The sequence below is a fragment of the Oncorhynchus clarkii genome, chromosome 1 (genome assembly GCF_045791955.1).
Source record: "Oncorhynchus clarkii lewisi isolate Uvic-CL-2024 chromosome 1, UVic_Ocla_1.0, whole genome shotgun sequence".
Taxonomy (NCBI): Eukaryota; Metazoa; Chordata; class Actinopteri; order Salmoniformes; family Salmonidae; genus Oncorhynchus; species Oncorhynchus clarkii.
The window spans coordinates 57,026,325-57,050,871 of record NC_092147.1 but is presented as its reverse complement, the minus strand read 5'-3'; the positions used below and the strand labels follow the sequence as shown (position 1 = coordinate 57,050,871).

Sequence of the window (24,547 nt, the reverse complement as noted above, 5' to 3'; positions counted from 1 at the left end):
ATTGGCCAGGCATCGTCTGGGTTAAGGGAGGGTTTCACCGGCCAGGATGTCCTTGTCCCATCATGCTCTAGCGACTCCTGTGGCGGGCCGGGCGCATGTACGCTGACAAAGTCGTACGGTGTTTTCTCCGACACATTGTTGCAGCTAGCTTCTGGGTTAAGCGAGCAGTGTGTCAAGAAGCAGTGGGGTCGTGTTTCGGAGGACATATGGCTCTCAACCTTCTCCTCTCCCAAGTCCGTACGGGAGTTGCAGCGATGGGACAAGACTGTAACTACCAATTGGGGAGAAAAAGGGGTAAAAAGACCCCATTTATAGCAACCATGTGGTTGTGAAAACATGATTCATGTCAATTGCTGCATTCAATCAATACATGAATTCAGGACTGTTGTTTCCATCTGAATTCTTCATTTCCCATTAGAAGGCATGTGGTATTTACAGTATTAAGGACATTACTAATGCTCTCATTCACTTTGCAAGAGGCAAATTATTGACGACATTGCGAGATTATGTGTTTGTATTTTATTTAAAGATTTAATCTACTTGTCATATGAGGTGACAATGTGGGGCATTTAGAGCGCTGGGCCAGTACCAGAAAGGTCATTGGTTCGAATTCCCGAGCCAACAAGGTAAACAATCTGTCAATGTGCACTTGAGCAAGATACTTAATCCTAATTTGCTACAGGAGTGACGTACTACTATGGCTGACCCTGTAAAACAACACATTTCATTGTATGTGACAATAAAGCATCTTCTTATGGAATTTCTAAAACAAATTTAGGTGTTGAACTAGGTGTCTTTTCCCCTCCTGTTGATGACGCAGTGATTGAGTTGACATACACTATATGTACAAAAATATGTGGACACCCCTTCCAATTAGTGGATTCGGCTATTTCAGCCACACCAGTTGTTGACAGGTATACAAAATCAAGCAAATAGCCCTGCCTCTCCATAGACAAACATTGGCAGTAGAATGGCCTTACTGAAGAGCTCAGTGACTGGTAGGCCAGACAAGCTCACAGAACGTGACCGGCGATTGCTGAAGCGTGTAGTGTGTAAAAATCGTCTGTCCTCGGTTGCAACACTCACTACCGAGTTCCAAACGTCCTCTGGAAGCAATGTCAGAACTGTTTTTCGGGAGCTTCATGATATGGGTTTCCATGGCCGAGCAGCTGCACACAAGAGTAAGATCACAATGCCAAGCAACGGCTGGACTGGTGTGAAGCTCGTCACCACTGGACTTTGGAGCAGTGGAAATGCATTCTCTGGAGTGATGAATCCCGCTACACCATCTGGCAGTCTGATGGAAGAACCTGGGTTTGGCGGATGCCAGGAAAACGTCACCTGCCCGAATGCATAGTGCCAACTGTAAAGTTTGATGGAGGAGGAATAGTCTGGGGCTGTTTTCATGGTTTGAGCTAGGCCCCTTAATTCCGGTGAAGGGAAATCTGAACGTTACAGCATCCAATGACATTCTAGACAATTCTGTGCTTCCAACTTTGTGGCATCAGTTTGGGGAAGGCCCTATCCTGTTTCAGCACGACAATGCCCCCATGCACAAGCGAGGTCCATACATAAATTATTTGTCGAGATTGATGTGGAAGAACTTGACTGGTCTGCACAGAGCCCTGACCTCAACCCCATCTAACAACTTAGGGATGAATTGGAACGCTGACTGCGAGCCAGGCCTAATCGCCCAACTTCAGTGACCTACCTCACTAATGCTCTTATCACTGAATGGAAGCAAGTCCCCGCCTCAATGTTCCAACATCTAGTGGAAAGCCTTCTCAGAAGAGTGGAGGCTGTTATAGCACCAAAGCGGGGACCGACTCCATCTTAATGCCCATGATTTTGGAATGCGATGTTCGACCAGCAGGTGTCCACATACTATTGGTCATGTAGTGTATTTCACTCATCATTTGCAATGGGGGCAAACATAATGCTGTATAACTTGAACCCAACACCTAGCAACCTCATCAAGAGGTTAGGATCTCTTGGTGTAACAGTAAGAGATACGAACAGGTGTCACTGGACCCGTGTTTGAGTCCTGGTTGGGGCTGTCCCTTGAATTTCCTGCAATGCCGATTGAAAAAGGATGAGATGACATGAGCCAACTGAAAGATAACTAAATGCTAGCCCAGAGATGCCCTTGAACTTGCACAGAGAGATGTTGTCTTGACATATCCCATTTCTGTTCAATAATGTAACCAACAGTTCTCCTCTTGCAGCCTTCGAGGTCGTCGTCCGAGAGTATCTGTTCCAGACCTGGTTCAAGCATACCTGGCTCACCGGGTCATACCATATATGTGAGTTCTATCTACCGTATATCTTGCCTGGAGACTCACATTACATTTTTCCACTGCTCTGCTGCATACTTTAGTCTGAGACTACTATCATTGAAGTAGTTTGTGGTGAGGAGGGGCACGAGGGGTGTTGTACAAAACAAAGTAATCAGCGATTGGATGGTCTCTAACCAATCAGAGTATTAAAGCAAATTATGAATTTTAAAACTGGACCCTTTACCCACATGTGTTCTGGCTCTGGCCCAACCAGATTGTGCTTCGCATTCGGTGAAGGTTCGGGGAGGTACTAAAATCCAGACTCATTGCGGAGAATAAACTAACGTCTATGGGCGTGGCATAGCGTTTGGCCGGAGCAGGGAGTCTGGGGAGCCAGGCAAACATACATCTACCTTCACACACATACTGGGCTGGATGTGCTGCTTCTATTTTTAGAATTTAGGCCACTTCTCCCCTAACGAAGCTTAAAATAAATTGTGACTCCCTGTGTAAACTTTGTCTTACTCCTTTTTCATACCGGTACATAGATTTTCTGTTTTCCCTTACATTGTTCATATTGCTGTTCCCTTACTGCCAATCCTTACTTCATGTAAAACAGAAGGGGCCCTAGGCTTATCAGACTCCCTAATAGTTATTCTATAGACCGTTGCAAATTGATTGTAACTTTCCCAAAATTCCCAGGTATTCCACAAATCCTGGTTGGAAGATCCAGTCAAGAGGGAATAGGCAGCAAATCTGTAAATCCTCCAAATGGGATTTCTGGAAAACCTGAGAATTTGGGGAAAGTTCAAGGAATTTTGCAACCCTACTGACCACTAATACTTGCTAGTGTTAACCTGTCTCGGTAGATGTGTGCTTTTAGTTGTGTATAACCTCTCTCGCTCTGTCTCTATGTATGTGTCGATCTGTATGTCTGTCTGTCTGTCTGTCTGTCTGTGTCCCTAGGCAAAAGTAGACAATGAGATCCTTGATTACAGGGACCTAGCCGCCATTCCCAAAGTCAAAGCCATTTATGACATAGAGCACCCTGATCTGATTACCTATGAGCCTTTGTACACCATGTCCCTGGATGAGAGGGAGGAGAGGAGGGAGAGTGTGGGAGAGGTAATTAGAATGCAACCATGCATGAACGTCTGTGTGTGTTTGCATGCGTGTGTGTGTGTGTGATGCATCATGTAAAAATGAATGAGCCTGCATTCTGAAGTTACAATCGGTGCTGGGTAAGTATTTGTTTGAAAGAAAACGTCTGTGATGCATAAATCATACAATCTTAAGTCTTTCTTCCATTTTTCTACCCTGGAAAGTATGTCTGTTGTTGCAGGGTGGAAGGCTGACACTTTTAGTGCATTTCATGTTTAGTCTAGTGTAAATCCTTTCACATTCAGTTTGCTGAGTCACCTTCTGTGTCCACAGCTCCATACTGCGAGAAGGGAGCGTTCCTCCATGCCAGACGACAAGGTAAGGCACCCATTTATTATCATTGGTGGTACATGGTGTTGGTGTGTCTGTTCTTACAGTATGGTAATGTTGGATGTTGATATTAATAAATGTTTTCTTTTTCAGTCCTCAAGAAACATGTCACCTACACCGTCTGCAGAGGTGAGTGCCTGTGTCAAGACAGTCAGTGGTTTGATTTATATTAATATTTACTTGACAGTGGGACAGTGGCTACGATGTAATTATATCTGCTTCAAAAACAAAACTTGAAAGTAAAAAAGAGAACACTATCTCAGTACCGCATTACACCATAATACTCTTGTTTAGCGTTCAGGAGGAATAGAATAGAATAACTTAATTGTGTTGCAGAGAGACAGCTTCTGTGGCTGATAATGAAGAGAAGCTCCTTGGATTGATAGTTTGGCAGGTGAGGTCACTGTGTTGTCCCTGTTAGGGCTGCTATGACATGAGGGAACGCATCCTCCAGAGGTCCACCAGTCAGGGTTCTATCGGATCACACGTCTACAATCGCAATAGTTACACCCCGTTGTCACGCTCACCGCAGCATTTTCACAGACCAGGTGAGTGTGCGTGTGTGTGTGTGTGTGTGTTTGTCTGTGTAGTTGTGTGTATGTATGTGTGCGTGTGTGCGAGCATGTGTGATTTGTATTGTTATTCTTTACAGGTTGCACGGGAGAAAGAATTGAAAATAGTCTGATAAATACAGTAGGCACTGACTCTCTCCACTATTCCCTTGCGATTTTGACAAGAACACAATACCACTTGTTCACAACTCACAGGAGTAACATTCATGCCTGTCACTCTTTCTTAACCCCACCGTAATCTTAACTCCCCACTGCAGCTGCTCTGTACTGTCCTCTTTTATCTTTACTCTTCACATCTTCACTGACCACCCTGGTAACACTACAAACTTGAATGAATATTCCTTATAAATACTTTAAATGTAAAATCATTGAATAATGAAATATTGATTTATTATTAATGTACAGTGGCTTGCGAAAGTAATCACCCCTCTTGGCATTTTTTCCTATTTTCCTACCTGGAATTAAAATACATTTTTTGGGCGTTGGTATCATTTGATTGACACAACATGCCTACAACATGCCTACACATTTTGGAGCAATTACAGCTGCAAGTCTCTTGGGGTGTGTCTCTGTAAGCTTGGCACATCTAGCCACTGGGATTTTTTCCCATTCTTCAAGGCAAAACTGCTCCAGCTCCTTCAAGTCGGATGGGTTCCGCTGGTGTACAGAAATATTTAAGTCATACCACCGATTCTCAATTGGATTGAGGTCTAGGATTTGACTAAGCAATTCCAAGACTTTTAAATGTTTCCCCTTAAACCACTCAAGTGTTGCTTTAGCAGTATGCTTAGGGTCATTGTCCTGCTGGAAGGTGAACCTCCGTCCCAGTCTCAAATCTCTGGAAGACTGAAACAGGTTTCCCTCAAGAATTTCCCTGTATTTAGCGCCATCCATCATTCCTTCAATTCTGACCAGTGACCAATGCTTCACTGTGGGGATGGTGTTCTCGTGTTGATGTGTTGGGTCTGTGCCAGACATAGCATTTTCCTTGATGGCCAAAAAGCTCAATTTTAGTCTCATCTGACCAGAGTACCTTCTTCCATATGTTTGGGGAGTCTCCCACATGCCTTTTGGCGAACACCAAACGTGTTTGCTTATTTATTTATTTAAACAATGGCATTTTTTTCTGGCCACTCTTCTGTAAAGACCAGCTCTGTGGAGTGTACGGCTTAAAGTGGTCCTATGGACAGATACTCCAATCTCCGCTGTGGTGGTTTGCAGCTCCTTCAGGGTTATCTTTGGTCTCTTTGTTGCCTCTCTGATTAATGCCCTCCTTGCCTGGTCCGTGAGTTTTGGTGGGCGGCCCTCTCTTGGCACGTTTGCTGTGGTGCCATATTCTTTAATTTTTTTTATAATGGATTTAATGGTGCTCCGTGGGATGTTCAAAGTTTCTGATATTTTTTTATTAGCCATCCCTGATCTGTACTTCTCCACAACTTTGTACCTGACCTATTTGGAGAGCTCCTTGGTCTTCATGGTGCCACTTGCTTGGTGGTGCCCTTTGCATAGTGTTGTTGCTGACTCTGGGGCCTTTCGGAACAGATGAAAATATACTGAGATCATGTGACACTTAGATTTCACACAGGTGGACTATATTTAACTAATTATGTGACTTCTGAAGGTAATTAGTTGCACCAGATCTTATTTAGGGACTTCATAGCAAAAGGGGTGAATACATATACATGCACCACTTTTCCATTTTTTTTTTCTTTGAATTTTTTTAAACAACTTATTTTTTTCATTTCACTTCACCAATTTGGACTATTTTGTGTATGTCCATTAATGCAACAAAATAGGAAAAACGTCAAGGGGGATGAATACTTTTGCAAGCCTCTGTATATATAGTTTATAGTTTATTAATGCAATTCATATACACACTGTTTTTTCATTTGAAGGTGTATCTCATAATACACTTTTTCCTTATTCCTTATCCCCATCTCCTTCAAATAGTTTTTCCTCCAAGTTTGTTGTTTTCTAGTTTTTACATGATTCCGATTATCTCCCCCTTCTTTTCGTTCACCCTCTCTCACCTCCCCCTCTCTCTCTTCCTAACTGTGGTGGTGGTGTCCACTGGGTCTGTTTCCTCTCTCACCTTTCTTCCACATCTTCCCTCTCTCCCTGCCTCCCTCCCTGTCTTTATCTGTGATGGTATGTCTACTGACTGTATTACTTCTTCCTCGACTCCACACCTCCCTCCTCCTTTTCCACCTCCCCTCCACGTCTCTCTCACATCTCCCCTCCACATCTCCCTCCCCTCTCTACCTGTGGTGGTGTCTCCCCACCGGCTCTGTCCCCCCCTCCCCTCTCTCACCTCCCCTCCCCTGCAGAAACTCTGACAGGCATGCAGAAGCTCTGCTCTGACCTGTGCAGTAACAGCCATAGTGACTCCCGCCCCACCTCCCCTTTCAGACACCACTTCCTACCCCATAGCCAAGGTAAGACAGGGCCCTAGTCCCCATGGTCCCTCCACTCTCCCCACTACCAAGGCAAGCTGTGTCACCTCATTCAAGTCTTAATGCCTCATACGCTATCGCTAAACTACTTATGTCCCTACCACATTCTTCAGCCCCTATACAATGCCTAGTGAAAGTCTACACACCCCTTGCACTGTCTTAACATTTGATCTGAAAGGGATTACATTCAAAGTGAAAGAAACATTACAGAGCATTTTCTAAATTAATTAAAAATAAATAACAAACATATCTTCACACCCCAGCGTTAAAACTTGGTGAAAACACCTTTGGCAGCAATTACAGCTGTGAGTGATTTTGAATTTGATTCTACCAACTCTGCACAACGCTTATGGCAACATACTGTATATCCTTTGTTTTTGTCAAAATTGTAATGCCAAAGACACACCAGAATGGATTTCCAAAAAGTGTTGAGTTTTCCTGAGTTTTCCTGCTTGACATTCAGACTACGTTTTTATATTTCTGTCCATCAATGATTTCCAACCAAATTTACTGAGCGTTTAGCAATTTAGACAAAAACAATGGATATATGTTGCCATAAGAGTTGTGCAGAGTTGGTAGAATCTTATTAAAAATTGTTCACTGCTGACAAAGGTATTTCCACCAAGTATTAACTCAGGGGTGTAAAGACATATGCAATCAATACATCTTTGTGTTTTAGTTAATTTATTAATTAGTTAATAAACATTTATATATATTTTTATTTTACTTGGGGTATGTAGACTTCCACTAGGCACTGTATACTGTTGCCATGCACATTTGATGTGAAGGGAATGTCAGAAGCTGACTAGCCTGGTCCCAAATCTGTTTGTGCCTTTTTTACCAACTGATTGGCAAACAGATCTGGGACCAGGCTAGAAACGTCTCTTCTGCTGTCATGATATAGACATGCAGCCTAGTTCACTTAGACCAGAGGTTCCCAAACTTTTTCACTCAGGCTCCCCTTCCAGCATTGGGAAACTTTTAAATGTTCCACCCAAGTCACATTACTGACAATTTGCCTGTTTAATGATAAATGTCCATTATGTCTACCTGCTCAGCCTGGTCTCCTAGACTAGACATAACATAGTAAATATAAATCCTGGACATTCAAATTAGTATGAGATGTTACGTTTGGTATGGTTACATAAGACATATGGTTACTTAAGGCAAAAATGAAAGTAGGGTGGATGGGTGGGAGTATAATGCGAACATCTAGCAACCCGGAGGTTGCGAATTCAACTCTCATCATGGACAACTTCAGCATTTTAGCAAATTAGCAACTTTTCAACTTTTACTTACTACATTTTAGCTATTTTGCAACTAAGCATGTTAACTAACCCTTCCCTTAACCCTATTAGCTAACTCTAACCCTTTAACCTAACTCAACTCCTAACCCCTAGCCGAGCTAACGTTAGCAACCTAGCCACCTAGCTAGAATTCGTAACATATCATACATTTTGCAAATTCTTAACATATTGTATGTTTAGTGAATTTATAATGTATAATACAAATTGTAATTCGTAATTGTAATCTTATGTTACGACATCCACAAATTAACACGTACCATACTAAACGTAACATATCATGCTAAATGGAGTTTACGGAATTTCATACAGAATAATACGAAATGCTCTGAGACCAGGTTGGCCTGCATCCTTTGGTTAGGTCTCATATTACCTCATGGCTACAGTATGTTACTTACATTGTTGGTTGAGATTAGTAGGATTAGGGACGGGTTAGGGTTTGATGAGAAACATTTTTCAGCATCCATCTAGTTAGCATTAATCTGCCAATTGTTTTGGATAAAACATGTTTTTTAAATGATAAACTATATATTAGATATGATATCAGTCTTACGGTCTTTTGTGTTTTGATGCTGTTTGGTTGCATGCTAAGATGTGTCCTCATCCTCATCTACTGTGTTATGATAGGGACAAACAGAGTGAATCTGTAGCTGTATCAAACTCAGAGTTGCATATGGTTCATACTGTATGCTCTGGTATGCTTCTTGTCTGCTGTATGCTTTAACTACAACATCTGCATGATTTTCCCATCCATTGATTTGGTAATACAGGATCCTTCAATAGTTCTCAAAACTGGATCACTCTTTCAGAGTAAAGTAACATCCACTTGCGTCCATTTTTATGCTTGACCCTAATCTCACATGCCAGACCTTACAGCTATATCCAATACTCAGAGACACGCTTGTCTGGCTCTGCAAGATTAGCTTTCTCCAAATTTATGATTTCCTTATGGTTGCCCTGCTTACATTTTGTTCTTGGTTCTTCTCATCGGAGGCACTGATCCACCCAGCGGGCGGAGCTCCCCTATACCCCTACGGCCAGAGAGCCGGCCGGTCACTCCACCTCTCTCTCTGACCCCTAAACATTTCCACCTCCCAGGTAGGAGATACACGGAGCGCACCCTGTCACTGTTACTGCTACTGGTCACCTGAGACTTTTTATTGCTCTCACGCAACTTCTCTCTACCACTTTTTCCATTTCAATAATGCTCTTGTCTCATGTGTCACTGGAAAAGTGTTTGATACGTATACATGAAATGCAAAACACTGAGCACAAACTGATTGAATCAACGTTGTTTCAACGTAATTTGTCGACGTATTGTGGCACGGACTCTACATGGAAAATACATTTAAAAAATGTTGACATAGACAAACGTTGTATAAAATCTGTTGAATTTGTACCTTTAAGATAATGTCAGATCTTCAGCGTTATATCCACTATCAGAAAAACAAACAATAAGCTGGGCATAGTCTACACATAGTCTTTGGTCTCCCATCCAAGGTTTTAACCAAGCCCAGCTATGATATTTGTCATTGACTATTACCAATGTGCTATTGTGAGAATGATTGATGATAGATCCACACTTAAAAACTAAATAGATAGGTTCTCCCGAGTGGTGCAGTGGTCTAAGGCACCTCATTGCAGTGCTTGAGGTGTCACTACAGCCCCGGGTTCGATCCTGGCCATACCCAGGAGACCCATGCGCTGGCGCACAATTGTCCGGGTTGGGGGAGGATTTGGCCGGAAGGGATGGGTGACTTCAGTTGCAAGCTGACTTCAGTTGCAAGCTGACTTCAGTTGCAAGCTGACTTCAGTTTAAAGCTGACTTCAGTTGCAAGCTGACTTCAGTTGCAAGCTGACTTCAGTTGCAAGCTGACTTCAGTTGCAAGCTGACTTCAGTCACATTGGTGCAGCTGGCTTCCGGGTTACGTGAGCAGTGTGGCTTGGCAGGGTTGTGTTTCAGAGGATGCATTGCTCTCAACCGTTGCCTCTCCCTAGTCTATAGGGACAAGACTAATTACCAATTGGATATCATGAAAAAGGGGTAAAAGTATTTTAAAAATATAGGAATAAAAAAAATATAGGAATAAACAACATAGATTTACTAAGTCACTCCAAAGGATAGGTTTAACAGAGCTCAGATATCACATATGATATCATCAAGACAGATGGTTGACATTTTACATTGTATTTTTATGTTCGTTGTTTGTAACTGATTTTTTAACTTAATTTTAACTTAACAACTTACTTGTTACTTTTATGTCTTATTCTTATTCGTGTTTTTTAAACTGCATTGTTGGTTATGGGCTTGTAAGTAACATTTCAGTGTTGTATTCGGCCCATGTGACTAATACAATTTGATTTGATTTTTGAATGACACAATTTAGGCTTATATAGCATTTGCAAAGTCATCAAAAGCTATTGTTTCATTTCAACCCAGAATTCAACATAAAATAGACATTTGATTTTCTGTTTGGTTGTCAACACAACAAAATATCAACAGTTGAAGGAGATGAAGCCTCTATATTCTGATTGGATAGTTGCATCTGTGCCACTGACTTAGTCTGGCTTTCATTTCAGTTTGTCTACAAAATAATAATTGATATGTTGGATTCAACTCCATCTCAACTAAAAATCTACGTTAAATAATAAGACTCAATCAGATCAAATGATTTAAAGTGCATTTAACGTTGGATTTGATTTGATTTAATCCTATCCTTTAACTTTGATGTTTGATTGAGATGGAGACGTGAATCCAACGTACCAATGATTAATTTGTAGACAAACTGGAATTAAAGCCAGACTTGTGGCCTAAATTCACCAAAGGCGAGGCATGCATGATTTTTTTTTTAAAGCATTGTTTTGAATTATAATAACCCAACCGAAGCCAGGTGGGCAGGTTGTCCTCCATGACGCCTCGCTCATTTAAAACCTGTCACGAGTTTTGTGATTTATTGCTGTAGTCACACAAAACACTTTTTTTTTTACTCATTTGAATTGGAAGAAGTAGCTAAATATTATTTTTTTTACCATATATGCTAAATTAGACCAATTCACCCACCGCTATCAGCAAAGATGATTGGAGATATGGACTATCCTGCTAGCATACAGTCACTGTTCTGCCTGTCCCGTCCTTTCCACCCTCCTCGGTCTGTTTGCTCCGCCCACCCGCTTCGCTTAAGTCAATGGCACAGATGGAACTATTCAAGCAGAAGATAGATCTCCTTCAAATGTTGATATTTGGTTGCGTGGACAACCCAAAACAATTCACTATCACTTTTGTGATACAGTAAATAGCCTAAAGTTAAGTTTCCTGGTTGCTAAAATTCTAATTGTTTGCTGACTTTCAGTTTATGTGACAAAACAGGCAACATAATGTGTAAAGAAAACATTGTACCATTTCAACCGCTGTGAAATATATTTTCAATAACCCAAAATATAGTATTTTCAGCTGTATGAAGCTGGTGTACAAAACTGAAAGTAAAGGACAGGAAGCATAGACATAGCGCACATAGAACAGATCTACCGCTTCTTAGACTTGCTTTCAATGAGAATGACAGATCTATAACTATGTGAATTTGGTTGGGTCGCCTAAAAAGTGACATATTGCAGCTTTAAAAACGAATTAAAAATGTTATCTTACAAACTAATGTAAAATTCGACTTTAAAATCGGTAACACATCCATGGCCACATTTTGAGGTGATGGTAACTATACATTTCTTCTTATGTAATCACATAAAGTGTTCTAAATCAAGATAGCTATGCTATAATCATCTGTGCACAATCTCGAACAACATTGATCAATTGCGCCATGTGCTTTTAATGTAATCTCTACTGCAATCCAGTTATTTTGGTTCAGCCATTAGATGAAGTACAGCGATAACACATGAATCTGTTGTATAGATAAACAAAATATCTGACATTGTATTCCCGTTTGAACAATGCTTTGCTTTTAAATTATTGAAAGCACGGAGATAGACATTTGGGTGACAACTAAACCAAAAATCAGACGTTGTTTTTCCATTGGAATTTGGTTAATTGAAAGCATAGTGAATAACACATTGGAAATTCAACTAACTTTTGTTTGTCTTTTTGAGTGGGTGAATATATCTTGAAATCCCATTGATCAACATCTCAGCCAAATATTCCCCACATTGAAATGACATGGTGTGCCCAGTGGTTTTGACTATGTCTTTCTCCCTTTGCCCTTTCAGATCAGGGGATCAACATTTACAGGAAACCACCCATCTACAAACAACACGGTATAATTCACTCTCTGTGACCTGGTTTCACCAGCATTTATTTTTTTTGACCTTTAACTAGGCAAGTCAGTTAAGAACAAATTCTTATTTTCAATGACGGCCTAGGAACAGTGGGGTAACTGCCTTGTTCAGGGGGCAGAACGGCAGATTTGTACCTTGTCAGCTCAGGGATTACAAATTTGCAACCTTTCGTTTACGAGTCCAACGCTCTAACCACTAGGCTACCCTGCCGCCCCGGCAATAATTAGACTGATTGCAAATAGAGACAGAGCTTTCCAAGAGCATGACTAGGTAATATTTCTTCTCTTAGCAGGGACATGATATGAGGGGTTGGTTTACTGTAAAACAACGTGATTATAGAAAGAAAGAAAGTGTCTTGAAACTCATTTGCTATAAACAAGAGCGATAAGCTTAACTATACAAAGCAGCACCTAACCTTTTAGTAATGGTATGGACTAGATGTCAATGAGCAATATTTGGGTCCTTTCAATTATGTTTTTTTCAGTTTGGATTGAAATTGTGTAATCACCACATTGACCTCTAATTGTACACCATTTACTGTGACCTCCAATGTCAATGTGTCAATATTGTTTGAAGTCTCTCTCTCTGACCAAATACTTTCTGAACACTTTCTGAGAATTTAGAAACCTAAGCAAAAGATCAAGGCATGCGAGCCTACAGTACCCCGTAATCTAAAGAGGAGGTTTGGGATGTAATCTTAATTCCCTTAAATATGATTTATTCGCTGACATGTTTTGGAGTGTGGTCCTTCTCCTACTAATGGTTCCTAAGACTGAGCACCCCTTCAGTGGTGCAGACAATATTATAAATATTGATTAGAGCGCCATCACACTATAACTATTTACATAATCTGTGAACAATTTTGAATAATAAGTGTAAGTGTAAGTGTAAGGTTGAGTGGGGTATTATCTTTACCATGTACACAGCAAATTTGAGATGAGAATTTTTACATCCACTGTGTTAAATGTAACCCTTTCTTAGTGTGTATACTGTATATGACCCACTGAAATAGTGTTAAACTGTTGCCAATTCCAACTTAAAAGAACACTTATTAGAGATGATGGTGTTACAATTTATTTTTGTTAAGTAATCACATGTAGTGTTTCAGTATTTTAGTCTTTTTTTGGGGGGGTGATGTTTTAACACTATAGGTGTAAAGCCTTATTTACATATTTCCCAGCATTCCTTTCAAGTGAGCATGAGAGATACCCACCGATGACTGTGTTTGTTAGTGACAGAGGCATGTTTGTTGGATTCATAACATTTCAGTCCTGAAGCCTTCACCAAGTAACTGCCAAGGTGAATGTGTTTGAATTGAAATTAACCATTTATAGCCCTATAAAACATATTTGTCATGTATTTAGTTATGGCCTAATTATCCTTGACATTTCAGTCTGAAAATCTTTGTTCTTGGCCACATCAGACCTGCAAATCACAATATTCTGGTTTATGAAATTATTATTTGTACTGCAATTCCTATCAGAATCCAGCCATTCAAGAAAACTGCTATTGAGAAGATTTAATATTTAAACTGGAACAACCATCTCAGTGATGGGTACACTAGATTGGATTAGTTTAGAAAAATGTATGTCATTTATCTTTGTATAGCATAAGATCAATGAATCAATCAATGTGCATGCAGAAGCATAGATATTAAAAACAAACTATTCTAAAAATCAACCTGCAACAAATTATGCTGGGAAACGTGATAACGAGGCCCCTCCCACATATTTTCTACTCTGAGAGAGATCACGGAATTTAACTCAACACAATCAAGTAACAACAACACCATGCAGTGTTGATTCCACTGTGATTTAAAGAAAACTTCATTCTCTGTCAATTTGTTAACCCAACTCAAATCAACACACAGATATAACACTCACAACACTTTTCACCTCAACACTTGTACATTTGCTGTGTAAAGATTATCACACAACATTTCAGACAGATGATGTTGAAATGTTCAGCTGTGTTTAAGGGGATTAAGGGTACTCACTCACACTGATAGTCCAGTTCCTCTGGTTGCCAATTTAGATTCACCCGCACCAAAAAGAAAGTCTGCTGATGACATCATCAGATCCGCTACGTTTCCTGCCGCCCATGTCCCCCCTCTGGATGACACATCACCGACCGAAAACGACCACTGGCCCCCCTGCTCTCCCTCCCTGACCCTGGCTGCCTTAGGTACAGTAGGCTCCTTATGAGCATGCTTGCACTGCCCCACCTCCTTCACCTTAGAGGCTCACTACCCCTAACCAAACCCTGAACTTGTCCCTGTCCAGAAACAACCACTAGTCCCTACACTCTAGACATTTATTGAGATCTGAGAGAATTTGATAGGTTTCAGCAATATGTCAATAGTACCACCGTGAACTCTGATAGGCTAGGTGGAATTTCAGCCATATGGCTTTTCCGAACCTTTCAGATTTTCACAAGTGTCTAGGATGTAGGGTTTGGGTTCTTTATGGATCGGTCATAATCTCACTCTTATGCACTTGAAGCTTAACATCACCACTAAGCTTTATTGCATCCCTGCTCTCACCACAATTTGACTCTCTAGAACACAGATTTTAAAATTATTTTGCTGAATTTTGTGCAATGCTGATGAACAATGTATCCTTGAAAGACTGTTGTTGTTGGCATCATGTCACTTTTTGCTTGCTACAGCTTCAGTTGCACCTTCCTTTACAGCTTGCTTTACAGCTACCTATAAAATCAATCAATCAACCGTTCACAAATGACTTGGACAGAGCTAACTGAGACTGGCTTCAAACGGAACTGTCTTCCTACACTGTGTTGCTCTGTGTATCAAACTCATAGTAAATATCTCATCTTGTGAAGACTTGTACTCTCCTTGTTAACATTCTGTGCAGCTGAGTAGTTTCACTGTTTTTGTGTTGTCTGTGTTTATGTCTAGTGAACTCTGTCTCACATTTGTGTTCTCCCACACCCCTGTTGCTGGAAAGATAAATCCTACAGTACTTTTGTCAATCCTTTTAAAAATCCTGTACAGTACTTTTGTGAACATGATGTCCACAGATGGGAGCATTCTATTATGCCTTCTGTTATAGTTTTTGACAGTCTTGTTTGACTGTATTTAGCACTACTTCTCGGTCAAGACGCCTGTAATTCACACACACAGTTATAAGGGTGTGTGCATGCGTGCCTGTGTGTGCGTGTGTGTGTGCGTGTGCGTGTGTGTGTGTGTGTGTGTGTGTGCATGTGTGTGTGTTGGCTTATTCGCGGGTTGTTTATGCCACTCAAAGGTTCAGAAGGAGGAAGGAGACGGTCTAGGGAAGAGGAGGAAGAGGAGGCTATGAAGAGAAAGCAGATCCAGGAGGAGCAAATCAACAAGGTTAGAGAAGCCACATTCATACACTCACCCCCACAATCACACCCACAAACACACACACGTAGGCAGCTCTTTATAATAACACACACGTAGGGAGCTCTTATAATTTGTTATAAGCATGTACAAGCCTTTATACTGTATTATAATAAGGTTTACACTATGTTTTGTCTCTGTGTGTATCAACTTTTCAACTGACTCAAAATAGCTGGTATTTAGTCAGGATCATTATAAGATTAATTCTAAGATATTATACATGCTCATGACAAGTCTTACAATGCATTATACCTGCAGGCTTTAAGTTAAGTATTTTACCATATGTTCTGTGTGTCCCCAGATCCAGTCTGGTATGGGGAAGCTGATAATGAAAGAGGAGAATGAAAAGGAGCAGATCAGGGAAGGTCATGCACGCAGCCAATCAGCTCAGCGCTATGAACCTCAGCAGAACAACTATGATGGAGGTATGTTCTGACTAACTTCACCATATAGTAACAAGCACATTGTTTAGAATAACCACATCAAATTAACTCTAAATCAGGGTCAGATTCATTAGGTACCAAACTGTAGAAAGCGATCCAAAATTGATTGAAACACAGAGTTACTATCTGTACTTGTCCAATACAACAAACACCATTTTTTGTTGTAACGCTCGTTGTTTGAAGGATGGTTGGACAAAGATGCAGCGTGGTGTAGGGTAATAATTTTTTTATTAATGATAACCGGCACAAAACAAGAAAGAGTAACAAAACGAAACGTCCAGCTTTGTAGGGCTCAAAAGCAACAATACAAAATCAAGATCCCACAAACAACAGGTGGGAAAAGGCTGCCTAAATATGATCCCCAATCAGAGACAACAATAGAGAGCTGCCTCTGATTTTGAACCATACCAGGCCAAAATAGAAATAAAAAAACTAGAGTACCCACCCTAGTCACACACTGACCAAACCAAAATAGAGAATAAAAAGGCTCTCTAAGGTCAGTGCATGAGGTCAGTGCATCCCTCCGCTTCTGTGGAACCGGACCATGGATCGTTGCAGGAGGAACAGAACTGTGGATCGTCATCGGAAGCTCCGGACCGTGGATCGTCGCCGGAGACTCTGGACCGTGGAACGTCTCCAGAGGAATCAGACCGTGGATCGTCGCCGGAGACCCCGGACAGTGGATCGTCGCTGGAGGAACCGGACCGTGGATTGTCGCCGGAGGGACCGTGGATCGTCACCGGGGAGGCTCCGGACCGTGGATCGCCACCGGGGACTCCAGACCGTGGATCGTAGCTGGGGACTCCGGATCGTGGAACTCCGGATGGGGAACCCTCGCAGGAGTCTCCGGACTGTGAACCCTCGCAGGAGGCTCCGGACTGGGTACCCTTGCAGGAGGCTCCGGGCCATGAATCATCACTTGAGGCTCCGGGCCATGGATCATCACAGCCACCCCCGACGGTAGATGCCCACCCGGACTCTCCCCTATTGAGTCAGGTTTTGTGGTCGGAGTCCGCACCTTTGGGGGGGATACTGTCACGTCCTGACCATAGAGAGCTGTTTATTCTCTGTGTTGGTTGGGGTGTGACAGTGGCCGAACCGTGGATCGTCGCCGGAAGCTCCGGACCGTGGATCGTCCCCGGGGCCTCAGATCTGTGGATCGTCGCCGGAGACTCTGGGCCGTGGATCGTTGCCGGAGACTCCGGGCCGTGGATCGTTGCCGGAGACTCCGGACCGTGGATCATTGCCGGCGACTCCAGACCTTGGATCATCGCCGGGGACTCCGGATCGTGGATCGTCGCCGGGGACTCCGGACCGTGGATCGTCGCCAGGGACTCCGGATGGGGAACCGTCGCTGGAGGCTCCGCGATATGCGATATGTTTAGGCTACTACATGATACTCAAATGTTCTCCATATACATCATGAAGTTGCTACAACCTAGCCTATGAATGAAAGATTACAACGTAGGTGCACAGAGAATTTTTTTAAAAGACAGACAGTGACACGTTCAATACTGCCTTGCACACTCTTGCCTGCATCTAGCTGATCTAGGGTGTAATCATTAGTCCAACAGTTACAAACAAGAGTTTCTATTGGACAAATTCAGGTATGTTTATCCCCGTTTCATTCTGTTTTCTTCCATTTAAGAAACATTTTTCAACAGAATTGGTGGACTGAATACACCCCTGACACACGTAAAGACAGTTCACTTTCATATCAGCCACATTCTATTCCTTCTTGCATCTATGCACTCTACCCCTCTCACCTTTTCCCTTCGCTTGTGGACTTCAATGCACAACACATCAGCTGTATGTGACCAGCCGAAAAAACTTTCCAAGCCAAACCATATCGTAACCGCTACACACAGCCTCCATCGTTGTCAGCATATTAGCTAAAGTAATGTCATAGTTAACATAACTAATATAACTAATGCGTTAGTAAACCTGCTACAATCATGCAGTAACTTTACAGTGTACAGTCAGTAAAGCAGTTTATGACATTTGTAAAACCAAAGCATACCTTGACTTGGAAGAGTTCTAGTGTTGTGTTGGATAGTCATAGCCGGCTACCTAACATAGCACCCCTCTGTTTGAGAAGGGTGTTTGAGTAGGCTAAACTAGCTGGCTGCATTTGAAAGGGGAAAAATGACTCTCTCTCTCTCTTGCCTCTCCTTCTTCAAATTAATTTGTTCAAAACTGTTCTTCTCTCTCTTTGAGTCAACTACTTACTACATTTTATGAACTGCAGTCCTAGCTAGCTGTAGCTTATGCTTTCAGTACGAGATGTATTCTCTGATCCTTTGATTGGGTGGACAACAGGGCAGTTCATGCTATGCTGGAGCTCTGATAGGTTGGAGGATGTCCTCTGGAAGTTGTCATAATTACTGTGTAAATCTGTGGAAGGGGGTTAGAACCATGAGCCTCCTAGGTTTTGTATTTTAGTCAATGTACCCAGAGGAGGATGGAAGCTAGTTGTCCTCCGGCTACACCATGGTGCTACCCTACAGAGTGCTATCTACTGTAGAACTTCATTGCAAAAAAGTGTATTTTAATCAATTATTTGGTGACGTGAATATATTTAGCTTTTTATCGAAAAAGTATGACTTTTAAAATGTTTTACATGTTTTTTTAAATGAAATTTACTGAAGAGGATGGTCCTCCCCTTACTTTTCTGGTGAGCCTCCACTGATGTATGAGCCACTGAAATAGTGTTATAGGTCCCGAACCTTTCCCATGTAAAATAGCCTTTTGAGTGACTAAAGCATCACCCATAATGTTAATAAATTACCTTGACATTGTGGTTTGATAAGCCAGGGTTATATCGGACCTGCAAATCACAATATGTTGGTTTGTGAAGTCATTATGAATTCCAGCCGGAGGTAGGATGGCCAAAAATGTGAATATTTTATGACTCACAATCTGTTTTAGGAATGACTGCTATGTTGAAAGACAAGACTGCCTAAACCATCTAAACTGGAACAACCATCTCATTAACGGGTGCAATAAATCCAACCCCTTACAGATTGGATTAGTTTAGAAAAGCATAAATTACTTATCTTTGTGTAGTATAAAATCAATGAATCAATCAATGTGCATGTAGAAACATAGATGTTAAAACAAACTATAAACTTTTTACCTCAACGCCGAGATTTTAACACTTGCAAATGTCCTGTGCTTGAACAATTCAAACTAAAGGGCAGCCAAATTGAGTTTAGATGTTTCAGCGAAATTATGATACTTACCATAGTTTCAACTTTTCAGATGATTCCAAAACTTCCTCGCTGCCTGGTTATGGACGGAATGGATTACACCGGGTAAGATCAAACACCTATCAGATATCACAACTTGATTAAATCCAACAAAATCAATCAAATCAGTATTTGATTTAATGTGGATGTTTTCCGCTATGACAGCAGCAGGTAGCCTGGAGGTTAAGAGTGTTGTGACAGTAACCAAAAGGTCACTGGTTTGAATCTCTGAGCCGACTAGGTGAAAAATCTATTGATGTGCCCTTGAGCAAGGCCCTTATCCCTAATTGCTCCTGTAAAACATTCTGTTTTGATCAAATAGTTCATAGAAATATGTGACTGTTGCTATTAAAATACTGTTTCTGCCTCTACAGCCTCAGTCCACAGATTTCACTCAGTACAACAGCCATGGGGACATGTGTGGGGGAGGAAGAGGTGAGTGTTGCTCACCAAATAAAGCTCTGGTTAGATTCACAACTACTTCCACAATTTAAATACTCTACAAGCTACAATCTGGGATTAGCAGTTCAGCAAAATGACAGGCCCGCACTTGTTTTGGTATACAGCTGAGAAATGGGGCTTGGGAAATGTAACCCTTCCCAGATCACAGATTGTACCTTTAACCGATTACACACATAAATAATTAATCAATATGTTTTATAATAAGGCACCCAATTATTTGGAAATAATGTAGTACTTAGTTCAGATATGAATGATAAATGGTAGAGAAAAAACATTAACTGTGAGTCTCATTTTCTGTCCCATTTTGTCCTGCAGAGTTTCAGGTATGTCTCTCATTTGCTTATCCACAACTGCCTTTCATTATACCTTTAATTTTGCATGTGTTTGCTCACTCATTATTCCTAAGATTGCAAACCTAATGTTGTCCTGAATGTCAACCCAGTCCCGCTAAATGCCTGCATCACTGTTTGCTATTCCAAACTGTAGTGATTGCATTGCAGTGATCCTGCATGCTCCTGCCTTGGAACGCAAACAACACTGCTTTAGTTACATATTCAATTGCAAACCGTAGCAGTCCTCTAGACTGTGAGAGGTGGAGGGGTCACAAGCGTAGAGGCCATTGAGATGAATTGTATTAAAAGAATGCCAATCTTTGAAAGCCGAAACCCATTACCCAAAGAGACAGACAAATGTACTGCAGTGACCATATGTTACAAGTATATTGCTCTATATAATAGTAATACGATACAGTTGCTGGGCTAGTGGTAGCTATAGTAGATAGCTATGCTAGAGACATCTCAGTTCCATACCACTATATTACATGTGTGTGTATGTTCTATCCTGTAGCACATAAGGGATGGCTGTGCCGCAGTAACAAGAATGGACAGGGGAGTATCTATGCCTAATATGTTGGAACCAAAAGCAAGTATCTTATTTCTTGATCATTTTTTATTTATTTACCTGATGATCACTGAGCTGTATGTAGAGCTAGAGCTGTATGTGCCCTATGCGTTTTTGTATATTTCACTGACATGCCAAGTTTTTAAAATAGACTTCACTACAAAAATGAATATGCTGTATGCAACAGAAAGGAATACTGAGTCAGTGGAGAGTGAGCTCAAAGGTATAGGACTGGTGGCGTGTCTCATAATATCACCACTAACTTACCTACAGTATGCAGTTGGTAGTCAGTTCCATCATGGGTTCCTGGAACCAAATGCAGCCCCTCGACAGTACTACATCCCATGAGGCTGTGGCTGTGCTGAAGTCCAGACAGGAGCTAGTGAAATGAGTCACCTCTCGCTTAGCATGCCAGCTTCTCCATGTTCATTCACACATCACTTCAATATAGACTGTATGTAGCATACAGTGGAAAATCCAACACCAAATGTATATTTGAAATGACTCTGATCACTGTATACTTTATGAAGAAGAGACAGCTTCATTGTTGGATTTTCATGATTGGTGTGCCTATTATGAGTTGGTCAGATGGAAAAATTAGAAAACAAATCACCCCTCTTGTTGCTTATTAGAGTATTTCAGTAAGATCTTGCAAAACTCTCACTCTAAATTGAAATGAATCTCATCCATGTCTGTTTGTGTACTAGACCTTAGCATAAGTTAGCTGTAAAACCCACAGTATAGCTGCTTGCCAGGACTCGATAACTATGTCTTGAATTTTATTGAACAAAATTGTTTAAAACTTACAGTACTATTTTGTTACTTACTTACAAAATGTTAGGGTCACAGTTAGTTCTCTGAAAATGTGAATTTGTAGCCTAATCTTGTCAATTTATCTAGTCAGATATTCCAACATATTCACATTTTAACTGATATGCAGTACCGGTCAAATTTTTTAGAACACCTACTCATTCAAGGGTTTTTCTTCATTTTTACTATTTTCTACATTGTAGAATAATAGTGAAGACATCAAAACTATGAAATGACACATGGAATCATGTAGTAACCAAAAAAGTGTTAAACAAATCAAAACATATTTTATATTTGAGATTCTTCAAATAGCCACCCTTGCATTGATGACAGGTTTGCACACTCTTGGCATTCTCTCAACCAGCTTCACCTGGAATGCTTTTCCAAAGGTCTTGAAGGAGTTCCCACATATGCTGAATACTTCTTGGCTGCTTTTCCTTTACTCTGCGGTCCAACTCATCCCAAACCATCTCAATTTGGTTGAGGTTGGGGGATTGTGGAGGCCAGGTCATCTGATGCAGCACTCCATCACTCTCCTTCTTGAAGGTGTGTTGGGTCATTGCCCTGTTGAAATACAAATTATAGTCCCACTAAGCCCAAACTAGATGGGATGGCGTATCGCTGCAGAATGCTGTGGTAGCCATGCTTTTTAAGTGTGCCTTGAATTCTAAATAAATCACAGACAATGTCACCAGCAAAGCACCCCCACACCATAACACCTCCTCCTCCATGCTTTACGGTGGGAAATACAAATGCTGAGATATTCCGTTCACCCACACCGCGTCTCACAAAGACATGGCAGTTGGAACCAAACGTCTTCAATTTGGACTCCAGACCAAATGACAAATTTCCACCGGTCTAATGTCCATTGCTCGTGTTCTTTGGCCCAAGCAAGTCTCTTCTTATTATTGGTGTCCTTTAGTAGTGGTTTCTTTACAGCAATTTGACCATGAAGGACTGATTCACACAGTCTCCTCTGCATAGCTGATGTTGAGATGTGTCTGTTACTTGAACTCTGTGAAGCATTTATTTGGGTTACAATTTCTGAGGCTGGTAACTCGAATGAACATATCCTTCGCAGCAGAGGGAACTCTGGGTCTTCCATTTCTGTGACGGTCCTCATGAGAGCCAGTTTCATCATAGCGCTTGATGGTTTTTGCGACTGCACTTGAAGAAACTTTCAAAGTTCTTGAAATGTTCCTGATTGACTGACCTTCATGTCTTAAAGTAATGATGGCCTGTCATTTCTCTTTGCTTATTTGAGCTGTTCCTGCCATTATATGGACTTGGTCTTTTACCAAATAGGGCTATCTTCTGTATACCACCCCTGCCTTGTCACAACACAACTGATTGGCTCAAATGCTTTAAGAAGGAAAGAAATTCCACAAATGTACTTTTAAGAAGGCACACCTGTTAATTGAAATGCATTCCAGGTGAGTACCTCATGAAGCTGGTTGAGAGAATGCCAAGAGTGTGCAAAGGTGTCATCAAGGCAAAGGGTGGCTATTTGAAGAATCTCAAATTTAAAATATATTTTGATTTGTTTAACACTTTTTTGGTTACTACATAATTGATAATGTTATTTCATAGTTTTGATGTCTTCACTATTTTTCTAAAATGTAGAAAATAGTAAAAGTAAAGAAAACCCTTGAATGAGTATGTGTACTAAAACTTTTGATCAGTGGTGTACATGTTTTGTTAATAATAAGAGCACAAATGCATGTACCTACACAACGATACAGGCATCATGCACCTCCCTATCAACTGATACCCATATAGTTGAGTCAGCCCCATCTGCCCTCTTACAGCCCTCACTCACAATCTTCTGTCACAGTTGTTGTCCCTACCCAGCGCTGTCTCAGACAAGACTATCAGTGTTGAACATGCTATAACTGTAAAAATGATGCCCTATCTAATCAAACATGGATACCCGGTTTCTGTGGTACCTCTATATGTCTGTCTGCAGCAATGAATGTGTGGAATCATGTACTCAATAAAATAATTACAGCATAAAATGCTTTATTTTACATTTTGGTTTTATCTCAAAAACCTAGTATCCACGTTCGATTGAATGGGGTCCTCAGTCAGTTGTGATGGCACCTTGGTCTATCTTTCAACAGTTTCCTTTTGAAGCTTGATTCAGTATTGCCTTCCTTTACGAACTTTGCTATCCGGGATCCTTGGGACTTCCCTACCCCATTGAAGTTGACATTTCAAAAGGTTACGGTAAGGGTTAGGGTTAAGGTTAAATAAGGGTTATGGGTAGGGGCTAAGGTAAGAGGATAGGGTAGGGACGTTCCAAGGAGCCTTGATAGCACAGACCCTTTCCATTACTGACAAGTGTCTCCCTTTGAAGGTCGTACCATATGAAATGCTCACGATAACCAGTAGAGGGCGAGCTAAACTGCCCAGGGAGGTGGACAGAACAAGACTGGAGGTATCATTTGATTTCTGCATGTGATGATAGATACTCGATTGTCTACTTTGTGTGCATGAATGCTACACAAAAACCTAGTGAGGAAAGTACAGACTCCATAGCTCCATATAGATTCTTGAGAGTTTTTCAATGACTTTATAGGAGCGTAAATGCTAACCACAACATACCCCTCCCCCTTCCTTCTTTTCTCAACCTCTCTTCTCACTCTAGCGCCACTTAGCCCCAGAAACGTTCTTTGACATCTTTGGGATGGAGATCCAGGAATTTGACAGGCTTCCACTGTGGAAACGCAACAACATGAAAAAGAAGGCCAAGCTCTTCTAGCAGTCAGAGCAGCATGCACTCATCCCATCCCATAAGATAGCAATCTACTCTACCACTGTAACATAGATGTAGGATTTGTTTTGATTTTCCCCCTTTCCCTCTTTTTTGACATGTTCAAGGAAGCAACGAAATGGACTCTTTTTACTCTATACTTCCTC

At 41.2% G+C, this 24,547-nt stretch overlaps 1 protein-coding gene across 1 annotated transcript in view; it reads left to right on the top strand.

The window, feature by feature from the left end:
• LOC139409112 (actin-binding LIM protein 1-like) overlaps positions 1–24,449 on the top strand; it is a 118,761-nt gene extending 94,312 nt beyond the window's left edge. The window contains exons 9-23 of the mRNA XM_071153839.1: positions 2,226–2,303; positions 3,243–3,401; positions 3,711–3,755; positions 3,861–3,896; positions 4,189–4,315; positions 12,312–12,359; positions 14,415–14,564; positions 15,647–15,735; positions 16,067–16,190; positions 19,470–19,522; positions 19,831–19,891; positions 20,234–20,241; positions 20,765–20,839; positions 23,985–24,065; positions 24,276–24,449. Of these exons, the coding sequence (XP_071009940.1) occupies positions 2,226–2,303; positions 3,243–3,401; positions 3,711–3,755; positions 3,861–3,896; positions 4,189–4,315; positions 12,312–12,359; positions 14,415–14,564; positions 15,647–15,735; positions 16,067–16,190; positions 19,470–19,522; positions 19,831–19,891; positions 20,234–20,241; positions 20,765–20,839; positions 23,985–24,065; positions 24,276–24,389 (1,248 nt within the window). The 3' untranslated portion in view covers positions 24,390–24,449. The remainder of the gene's footprint in view (positions 1–2,225; positions 2,304–3,242; positions 3,402–3,710; positions 3,756–3,860; positions 3,897–4,188; positions 4,316–12,311; positions 12,360–14,414; positions 14,565–15,646; positions 15,736–16,066; positions 16,191–19,469; positions 19,523–19,830; positions 19,892–20,233; positions 20,242–20,764; positions 20,840–23,984; positions 24,066–24,275) is intronic.
• Positions 24,450–24,547: the final 98 nt, after the last annotated feature.